This window comes from Fringilla coelebs (genome assembly GCF_963513975.1).
Source record: "Fringilla coelebs genome assembly, chromosome: 29".
Taxonomy (NCBI): domain Eukaryota; kingdom Metazoa; phylum Chordata; class Aves; order Passeriformes; family Fringillidae; genus Fringilla; species Fringilla coelebs.
In genome coordinates, this window is record NC_140055.1 from 660,509 (window position 1) to 671,826 (window position 11,318).

General features: G+C 49.3%; 1 protein-coding gene across 1 annotated transcript; it reads right to left on the bottom strand.

Annotated features, from left to right (window-relative positions):
* Positions 1–966: 966 nt before the first annotated feature.
* On the bottom strand, positions 967–1,329 carry LOC311163816 (uncharacterized protein; the record flags this gene model as incomplete). Its single annotated transcript, XM_084222944.1, has 1 exon — positions 967–1,329. One exon carries the CDS (start codon positions 1,327–1,329, stop codon positions 967–969), a length of 363 nt encoding a protein of 120 aa, XP_084079070.1.
* Between the last annotated feature and the right edge of the window lie 9,989 nt (positions 1,330–11,318).

Below are 11,318 nucleotides of genomic sequence, written 5' to 3' on the forward strand. Positions count from 1 at the left end.
GAGCAAAAATCTCTACAGAATCTGGGAATGTGGGGAAGGACGGGACAGCTGAGGCCGGGCAAAGGAGATCACCCACGGACCTTGGCCAGATCCCTTGGGAATTTTGCTCTCCTGGTGACAGGATGAGGGTTGGTGCAGCAGGACAAGGACAGGGGACACACAGAGACACCCACACACCAATAACCTGCTGCAACATCTGGTTTAATATGGAAGAACAGGTGAGACACAGCACAGGTTACAAATTGCCCACAAGCCGTGGTTTGATGCGGGGTGACTCAGGGAATGTCTGGGGCTGCTCCTCCTGTGGTGACAGCCAGCCCTGGTCACACAGCAGGGCAGCAGAGCAGAGCTGGGGCACTGCAGAGCTGTTTTTGTCCATCAGTAGCCATGGAAAGAGCTTAGAAATGGATCTGAAGGGGGTCTTGGACCAGATCCTTGACATTGCCACAGTCACAGAAGCGCAGAATGGTTTGGGTGGAATTTTAAAGGTGATCCAGCGCCACCCCTGCCATGGGCAGGGAATCTTCCACTATCCCAGGTTGCTCCAAGCCCCATCCAGCCTGGCCTTGGAAACTTCCAGAGGGATGAGGCAGCCGCAGTTTCCCTGGGCAACCTGTGCCAGGTCCTCACAAGAAAGAATTCCCTCCTAATTTCTCCCTAAAATCTAAAATCCTAATTTCTCCCTAATCTAAACCTACTGTCAGCGGGAAGCCACAAAGATCCCAAGAAGCCCCCAAGGAACCAGGAACAGCCCGTAGCTTTGAGAACAGAGTGCTTGGAAAGAGAGGAAATCTTTAGAGAAGGAAAACCAGGAAGGGTAGAAGGATGGAAATGGATTTTTGAGGCCCTCAAAGATCCACAGATGGTTTTAATTCCACCCCAAATGCTCAGCTCCCCCTGAGTGCCGCGCTCGGACGTGGAGCCGCGTCCTGCCGGTCACCCTCGTCCAGCGGCCACATCCTGGCCTTAGCAGCAGGGTCTGCAGCTGCCCACCGGGTACCCCCGGCCCCACCTGGCCCCACCATAAACTTGGGAAGCTCCAGGGGTTCGGGCAGCACCAAAACCGCCTCCGACACCGGTTCCGGCGCTGCCCCCGACACCGGCTCCGACTTCGGGGACGCCCACGGAGCCCACGGAGCTCTGCTGCGGGAAGGTGCTGAGGATGGGCCCGGGGAAGGTGACCACCACGGGAGGAGGGTAAATGACCACCGTGGAGTCCGGGCACTGCCGGACACAGGGCTCGTTGCAGGAGTCGGCCACGGGCTGGGGCACGGCCACGTTGCAGGGGGACGGGCTGCCGTCGGTGCAGGGGCTCAGGGAGTGAACCATGGCTCGGGTGGGGATCTGTGGGGCAAGGGAAGAGCAGGAAAATAAAACAAAATTTGCATGGGTTTCACAGTCAAACATGAGGATAAAAGGCTACAAAGAGGCTCAAGGGACAGGGAGGATTCTCATAGCTCAGAACCCAAAATACATCCCTGAATTGTGTACTGAACACAAATGGAATATTCATGGAATATTACTCAGATCTCACCCAGATCTGCATTTCCCAGTGGTTGAGCAGTCACAAATAGATTCATTTACCAATCCCAGAATGCCTGAGGTTGGAAAATCCCTCCAGTGATCAATCCCCACCTTCCCAACCAGACCAGAGCCCCAAGTGCCACATCCAGTGGTTCCCACCAGCAGAATGTCAGCCTGATCCCAAAACCACTCTCGAAGGCTTGGTTAGAAGAGGAATTCAGGAGCTCAGGAGTCCAGGAATTTAGGAATTCACTTACCTACAACACCAGAGAGTGAGACAAGAGAAGTGATGGTGCGAGATGTGAGGTCGAGCACTTTTATACCCGGCCTCGAAGTGCCCAGCACGTGAATCAGCCACCTGCAGAACTTCCTAATCAATTACTAACCACGATTCTTTCCAGATCCAGCTTTGCTAACGGATGCCAATTGTTCTAGATAAATCACTCTTGCTAATTACTGGTTGGCCCTTGTGTCCTGCATGACCTGTCCTTTACTGCCTTCCCCACTCTGCAATTTCAGCTTTATAGGGAGGGGATTCTTTGTCTCTGCATCTCAAAAGGAAAATATTTATGGGGTTTAGGCTTGATCTTCTCCATGACTGGACTCATTCCTTGGCAGGGGGGAACCAGACTTTTTTCTGGATGAAAATATCCTCGACTCAGCCCAGGAAGAGCTGAAAAGTGAGGGAGAAACTGGAGTTCTGGGTTCTTGAATGAAATACTTGATGAAAGACGAGTAACCTGCATTCTGGGTTCTTTAGACTAATAAAAAGTCTGATCAAAGCTGTGGCTCACTGCAAAAATCCTGAACTTCATAGTTATAGACCCAAATAAGTCAAGACACCTCTTTCAACCCGACACCGAGTACCCAATTTACACATTTGAACAATAAAACAGAAAGAAAGGCAAGACCCCATTTAATATCCCATTAAAACCCCCGTATTTTCAAAACCATAAATCATGACTGGATCTGGGGAATGGCAAAAAGGGCCATAAATGGGGTGTGACCGAGGCAGGACCTCGTCAGGCATTTTTTCCATGGAGTCACTTCTCTGACCAAAGGGCACCTGAAGCTGCTGGAACAGCTGACGTTGGGAACAACAAGTGGGAGACGCCTCTGGAATGCCAGCTGCTGATGAATCCCTGCTGGTTGGGGTTATCATCCTGCTAAACCTGAGGAGGAGGCGCTGGGACGGATGCCGAGGGTGGCACCGGTGTGAGCTGGATGGACACTCCCACCCCCAGCAACTGCCCCCTCCTGGTTCCCATTCGGTTAAAAAAACAAAAATATTTTCCTACTTCTGCTGTCTTTTATTGAACCTCGCCTCAAAGACTCGTCCCTTGGGTTGGAAGGGACTTCCAAGACCATCCCATTCCATTCCACCTTCCAGCGTCCCAGGTTTCTCCAAGCCCTGTCCATCCTGGCCTTGGACTTGCAGGGGTGGGACGGCCACAATAATCAAAGATAACCACGGGGATTGCAACACCCACCTTCACATTGGATTAAACTGGCCAGCAATTCATCCCCAAAGTCAACAACATTGGAATTAATACCTAATTAGTGGTTTCAGCCAGCTGAAGATTAAACTAGATGTTAAATCTTATCTTAGGGATTTGTTAATAATGAAAAGTCCAGATCTTTTCTCTGGCGTGGGAGGAATCCACAGCGCTGGGATTTGTTCCCTCTGCTCAGGGCTCCTGTCACTGCAGGGTGGATTTCCCTGAACATGAACATTAACCCTGACAAGAATCATGACAAGGCTTTCTGCAGGTGTTTCCAAACACATCATAAAAGCTCATTAGTGCCCTGATGTTGTCACTGTGTCGTTGTTAACAGAGTTGTAACAGCTCAGGCCCAACCAGGAAATAAAAGTGATGAATCAACAGGTGACACGTGGCCAAAACTCAGCACCTGAGTGAGGAGCACAGCAGAGCAGTGTCAGCTTGATTTTCCAGTCCAGACAGGCTGAAGGATCCAGTGTCAGCTCTTCTAAAGATAAAGATGCAAACCACAAAAAATCACCAGCTTTGTAAAGAAAAAACTGAAAGGATCGAGGGAGATCTGAGCCCAGGAGGAGGGAGAGCCCTGAGGACACCAGTGTGGGTAAAGTGTTCAAAAAACAGGGACCAGGGATCCAACCCAGCCCTGAGAATAATAGAACATCAGAACCAGAACCCCAGGATGGCTGGGGTTGGAAAAGAGCCTCAAGGTCATCGAGTCCAAGCTGTGCCCAACCCCACCTGGACACCCAGACCAACGTCCAGGGATTCCTTAGATACCTCCAGGGATGGGGGCTCCAAACCTCATCTCAGGAGTTTGGAGAGACAATCCCACCTCCCACGTGCCTGTGGAGGGGGTGGAATGAGGTGTTCTTGAAGGTCCTTCCCACCCAGACCACCCCAGGATTCCCTGATGACTCCGCTCTCCCTTCCAAACATACAAACACGTGGTGTATTTACTAATTCCATAAAACCACAGCTAAACCATCATGTCCAGCTGGGCTGTTTTTCCAAGGCATTCTCTGAGCTGGAAAAAGGGAAAAACACCTTTATCAGAGCCTGTTCTCACCCCAAAACTCAGCTTTGCCCTGCTGACACATGAAGACATTTTAGTGATAAATGAGGACACTCTGGTGATAAATTAAGACGCTCCTGATTAATGAAGACACTCGGAAGGTGCTGAGCTGGCTCGTCCCCGTGTTTACCCACACACGAAGCAGGAGCAGGACATTAAACAACACCTTCATAACAGGACCTCATAAACCCCTCACAAACGCTCATTAATGTCTGACACGAGCCAAGCCGGCCCGGCTCAGCCCCATTACGAGCAACGCCGGCACAGAGCCAATTTCAGGGCTGCGTCCCGGCACATCAAAGGCTGCTAATTACCCTAATGACATCACAGGATTGTTTCCGAGGGCAGAGCCAAGCTCTGGGTGCAAATCTGAGTTGTTGGGATGGTCCCAGGGCCGTTGGAATGACCCCAGGGCCGTTGGGATGGTCCCAAAGCTGTTGGGATGGTCCCAGGGCCGTTGGGATGGTCCCAGAGGCATTGGGATGGTCCCAGAACTGTTGGGATGGTCCCAAAGCTGTTAGGATGGTCCCAGAGGTGTTGGGATGGTCTCAGAGCCATTGGGATGGTCCCAGAGCCATTGGGATGGTCCCAAAGCTTTTGGGATGGTCCCAGAGCTGTTGGGATGGTCCCAAAGCTGTTGGGATGGTCCCAAAGCTTTTGGGATGGTCCCAGAGGCATTGGGATGGTCCCAGAGGCATTGGGATGGTCCCAGAAGCATTGGGATGGTCCCAAAGCTGTTAGGATGGTCCCAAAGATTTTGGGATGGTCTCAGAGGCATTGGAATGGTCTCAGAGCCATTGGGATGGTCCCAGAGCTGTTGGGATGGTCCCAGAGCTGTTGGGATGGTCCCAAAGCTGTTAGGATGGTCCCAGAGCCGTTGGGATGGTCTCAGAGGCATTGGGATGGTCCCAGAGCCGTTGGGATGGTCTCAGAGGCATTGGGATGGTCCCAGAGGTGTTGGAATGGTCCCAGAGCTGTTGGGATGGTCCCAAAGCTTTTGGGATGGTCTCAGAGCCATTGGGATGGTCCCAGAGCTGTTGAGATGGTCCCAAAGCTTTTGGGATGCTCCCAGAGCTGTTGGGATGGTCCCAGAGCCATTGGGATGGTCCCAAAGCTGTTGGGATGGTCCCAGAGCCATTGGGATGACCCCAGAGCCGTTGGGATGACCCCAGAGCTGTTGGGATGACCCCACAGCCATTGGGATGACCCCAGTTAATTCCCCCTCTCCCAGTGCTGCTATGCCAAGGTCACTCCCACAAAAGGAGCTTTAGGAAGAGAGGGATGGATTCCTTCAGGTACCTAATGAGGTCAGCCAGATAAAACTCAGCTTTTCCTTCTCCCAGTAAAGCTTTCAGATGGAAAGAGCCCTCAGGGTGTGAGGTGTTTTTCATGGGATTTGGGGATAATAATGCGTTAACAAGCCCAAGTGAGTAAAATAATTACAGCCAGTGAAAAAGTTGCATCCGAACCAATTCCCTGCTGTGGTTTATTAGGATTTGGCACTCCGTGGCTCAGGTTTTCCATGAAGCCTGAAGGACTATAAAAACTCCATATAAAAACCCCCATTTCCAAGCTTTCCACCCAGTCCTTACTCTCCACTGTGAGCTCGGTAAGTTGTTTCCCTATTTCTAAGCCTTAGAAAATACCATTCTGCTGGGACTTGGAGCTGGAATCTGGAATACCCTGACACTGGGAATTAAGAGGGTTGTTGCAGATAAAGGTTCTTTCTTGGGTTTGTTGCTGGCTTTTTTTAAGGCAGAGACAGGAAAATGGTTTTAAAGCTGAGCTTGAGGTTTACGGAACCTCGCCCTATTTGGGATGTGAGCTTTCTTCGCCTTCTTCTTTTTTATTTATTTGCTTATTAAATCCATATTTTAAATTTGATTTGTTAAAATTGAGTTCTAGGCTTCTCCTTTATTACAGTCCATTTGTTTTAGTAGTTCAGGTGATAATTATCCAGGTTTGGATTAGTCTTTGTCAGGCTGGGAATGCTGAGCCTGTGGAGACCCCAGAGCCCCTCCAGGATCTCCAGGGGCTCCAGAGAAGCTGGAGAGGGACTTTCCTCAGGAACTGCAGGGACAGGACACAGGGAATGGGGCCAGGGGGACAGAGGGGGAATTTGAGCGGGATTTTGGGAAGGAATTGCTCCCTGTGAGGGTGGGGAGGCCCTAGCTCAGGTGATTCCATGGATTCTCCATCCCTGGAAGTGTCCAGGGCTAGGTTGGACAGGGCTTGGAGCAACCTGGGATGAGAGGAGGGGTCCGGGACATGCCAGGGGGTCCAAGGGCGATTCCTTCCTTTGCTTTTCCTTCTGCTGGCAGAAAGAAATTCCAGTGTCAGGTGAGGCACCTGGAAAGGAAATAAATGAGAGTCCTTATCAAAGAACTGAGAACCTCAGCACCAATCCCAGGTCCCGAAATTCCCCTTTTCCCAGGGATTACAGCTCCCTGCTCCCCTCAACAGCTGGAGCTGCGGGGCAGGTTTTTAGGGAAAAGCGAGTTTGGGTGGAGAGCTGAGGGCTGAGAGCTCCCCTCCAGAGCCCAGCAGGGAATTCCTTCAGCTCCCTCCTGTGTTTTCCAGGATCCCCGGAGCCATGTCCTACTACAACTACCAGTACAAGCAGCAGCAGTGCTTCATCCCCGGCGGGATCCAGAGCTCCACGCTCACCTTCCCCCAGCCGTGCCAGAGCTCGGGGCTGGTGGTGCCCTGCAGCCCCTGCTCACCCTGCACCCCCGTGGCCCCCAAGGTCTGCACCGTGAGGAAAGCCCTGGCCAGCCCCTGCCGGCCGAGCTGCGTGGAGATGCGCGTGGTGGAAGGGCACTCCTCCTCCTCCTCCTCGTCGTGCAGCAGCTCCCGGTGCCTGGATTCCTGCTCGGCGCCCTTCCCGCAGCTCCTGGCGCAGGGCCGGGAGCTGGGCGTGCCCCGCTGCGGGCAGGGCGTGCTCAGGTGTCCCCAGGTGTGCGCCCCGGGCCCCGCCTGCCAGGAGCGCTCCTGCCCCTACTCCTACCAGTGGTCCAACAGTTACCAGTACAACTGTGGGCAGTAAAACCCCGCTGGGCACCCGGGGCGCGGCCGGGGCGTGACGAGCAGGAGGACGTCCAGCACCGAGGGAGCACCACGCTTCTCCTGCTGAAACCACTCCTGAGCACCTTTGGGAGCCTTCTGGAACCTTTGGGAACCTTCTGGAACCATTGGGAACTTTCTGGAGCCTTTGGGAACCTTCGGGAACCTTCGGGAACCTTCTGGAACCATTGGGAACATTCTGGAGCCTTTGGGAACCTTCTGGAACCACTGGGAACCTTCTGGTTCTTTTAGAAACCTTCTGGCTCTTTTAGGAACCTTCTGGAACCATTGGGAACATTCTGGAGCCTTTGGGAACCTTCTGGAACCATTAGGAACCTTCTGGTTCTTTTAGGAACCTTCTGGAAACCATTAGGAACCTTCTGGTTCTTTTAGGAACCTTCTGGAAACCATTAGGAACCTTCTGGTTCTTTTAGGAACCTTGTGGAACCATTAGGAACCTTCTGGTTCTTTTAGGAACCTTCTGGCTCTTTTAGGAACCTTCTGGAACCATTAGGAACCTTCTGGTTCTTTTAGGAACCTTCTGGAAACCATTAGGAACCTTCTGGCTCTTTTAGGAACCTTCTGGAAACCATTAGGAACCTTCTGGTTCTTTTAGGAACCTTCTGACAGTTTTTAGGAACCTTCTGGAACCTTTAGGAACCCTCTGGCACCTACGGGACCCAGGCCTTGTTTTGCCCTCTCCGTGAATTCCCTGTGTTAGATTTTGGGGTCTGGCCGCTCCTTTTCTCCTCCTCTTTTCTCTGCTCTCTCTGGCACGAGGAGATCCCGGTGGCCGTGTCAAGGAGATGTGGGCTCGGCCACCCACGTGGATGACACTGCCTCCAGGTGGCCCCAAAGTGCCACCAAAGGGCTCCCCGGGCCAATGCCACTGAAAATAAAGTTTTATTTTTCTGCTTCCGACTTTGTTCCAGAGGGAAATTTGTAAAGAAATGGCGTTTTATTGACCGGGGAGGTGGTGGGGTCATGTCCAAGGTGGGGATGGGGCTCAGGTCTGGGAGGGCTTTTCCAGCCTCAGGGATTGGGGATTTTAATTCTATACCAAACAAACAGGGAAAAAACCAAACAAAAATCAGACAAAACAAACAAACGAACCATACAAACAAAATGAAACCGACCAAACAAAAAAAACAAACAAACAAAACAGAAAAAAATTTGTGAAAACCACAACTTGACTTTCAAGTCAAGGGAGTCTCTTGCATCAAGCAATTCACCTTCAAAGCATTTACTCCCTAATATAATACTATAAACTCCTCGGATGCAATAAATACATGAAATATCCACCGGAGATGCATCAGCTGCAAGCCAGAGAATTTGCTCCGTGGTTTGCACTATTTCGTTCTCTCTGGCACATCCCTGACACCCCCAATAAAACCTCTGCTGCATGGAATTATTTGTTCATAATTTGGGTTTTTCATCCATCCCTTTTCACGTGACTCCGAGCTGAAAATCCCCATTTTCCGTCAGCCAGGGGGTGGCGGTTTGGCCCGGGGTGGGATGCGATCTTCCCGGTGCTGTCTTCCATGGACAGTCTCGGAGCACCCTCCTGTGGCCGTGCGGGAGCCGAGCCTCTGGAATGTTCCCTCCTGACTCACTTCCCTCATTCCCGGGGCGCTCGGAACGAATTATTAATTATAATATATTGTATTCGTTATAGTAGCAATTATTATATTCTGTTCTTTTCTATTATATTGGATTAGATTATATATTAATAGAATATATACTCGATTTCATTAATATATTATTAATAAAATTATAATAAAATAAAATAATAAAAATAATAAAAATAAAATTATAAAATAAAATAATTTTTACATATTAAAAATTATATATTATACATTATACAATATATAATGTATTACATGTTATCTATTATACATTATACATTGTGTATATAATATATAATCTATTATAATAGATAACATATAACATATAACATATAACATATATTATATAATAGATAATAGATAATGGACAATATATTATATATAATATAATAAATAATAAATAATAAATAATAAATAATAAATAATATATAATATATAATATATAATATATAATATATAATAGATAATAGATAATATATAATATATAATATATAATATATAATATATAATATATAATATATAATATATATTATATAATATATAATATATAATATATAATATATAGTATATAGTATATAGTATATAGTATATTGTAGAGTATAGATTATAGATTATAGATTATAGATTATAGATTATAGATAATGTAAAATACATAATATATAATACATAATGCAGAATAGAATAGAATAGAATAGAATAGAATAGAATAAATAGAATAAATAGAATATAAAATGGGAGTTGCTGTTTTTCTGAGCTGTTCCTCCCTCTCCATCCCAATTTCCCCGAGCTCTCTCTGGGTGGTGCTGCTGGGATGAGGAGTGAGCAGGGCCGGCCTCACCCGGCTGTGCTGCAGCTGCAGCTCCACCAGGAGGATCTGGCACCGAAGGGTGAGTCCTAAGGATGTGGAATCATGGAATGGTTTGGGTTGGAAGGGCCTGGAAGCTCATCCCATCCCACCCCTGCCATGGGCACAGGCAGTTCCCGCCATCCCAGGCTGCTCCAAGCACTTCCAAGGACCATGGGGCATCCAAAACTCCTCTGGATCACCTGTGCCAGGGCCTCCCTGCCCTCACAATAAGGATTCCCTCCCAAACTCCCACCTGAACCTGCTCTCTGTCCATCTGCAGCCATCCCCCTTGTTCTGTCACTCCAGTCCCTTGGAAAGAGGATAAGGACACTTCCAGATGCCTCTGCCCCACATAAAACACCATATTTCAGATGTGTCCCACACAACAGGTCCTGGTTTTCCTGTCCCCTCCTGAAATCTGCATGGAAGTAACCAAAAATCAGCTGCTGGTGAGGGGGAAAGGCTCCAACATCCCCAAAAATCACAGCCAGGCTTCTCCCCGCTCCAAGCTGGCAGCCAAAAATTGGGGTCGGTTTTGGTGGCCCAGGAGCTGGTGGCACTGAGAGGATCTCCCGTGCTGGTGACATTCCTTCCTCCAACTGTCCCCAGAGCAGCTAATCCTGATTTAGGCCAAAAACCTCGTGAAGCCTTTGGGGAGTTCCCAGGCAAAATAAATTAACAGTCGGATATGACTCCCGAGGATAATGAATGGAGCAATTAAGACTTTCCATTTGATGACTGTAATTTTCTGAATAACAAGGGGAGGAAGCTGCCTCAGTGTCACAGGGAAAAAACTGGGCAGATGACCCAGTAAAGAGCTGGGTGGATCCTCAAAAATAGGAAGCAATGCAGCTGAACTGGCCAGGGCACGAGCAGCTGCCTCTTCCCGAGGAGTTTGTCCTGCCCTGTCCCCACGGATCCCTGGTGGACGCTGGAATGGGGCTGGCAGTGACGCTGGTGTCTGGGTGACAATGACAGGCTTGGCCAACGAGCCCTCCTGGCATCCCAGAAATGCTTCAGCTCCGTGGTGGGGAGGAGAGAGAATGGGAAAATGCCCAGGAGGGGCTGTGGAAAAGTCCTGCGGGTGAGGATAAAAGGTTTGGAGCAAATAAAAATCAAATAAAAACTCTCACCGATGTTTAGAGCTGCAGGGAGTGACCCAGAACAAAACCACGAGGATTTATTTCCCTCCCTTCATGGTGGATGCTCTTCCCTCTGGGGACGTCTTGAAATGTCGAAATTACAGAGCCTCAGAATGGTTTGGGTTAGAAAGAACCCCAAAATCACCTCGTCCCACCCAAGGACAGATTTTCCCAGCCCAGGGCACTGGGAGATAGCAGAATTCCCACTGGGAGGGGACCCTGCTGTGCAAATAAAATTCCAGGCAGCTCTGGCTCTCCTCACGCTGCCCCAGCCCAGGAATAATTAAAACTAAAACCTGAAATACCGCAAAAAAAAAAAAAAAAAAAAAAAAAAGCACCATTAAAACAGAAAATAAGAAAATATTCCTTGGGGTTGGGCAGTGGCAGCTGCTCCCCAGGACATCCTGTCAGGTCAGGTGTCCCTGAGCTGTGTGGGACCCTCCCGTGGCTCATTCCCCCTCTGGAAGCAGAAGGAAATGTAAATTTTCCTGTGGAAGAGGTTTTACAGAGGCTTCTGTTAGGCAGAGAGAAGTTTGAGAAGAG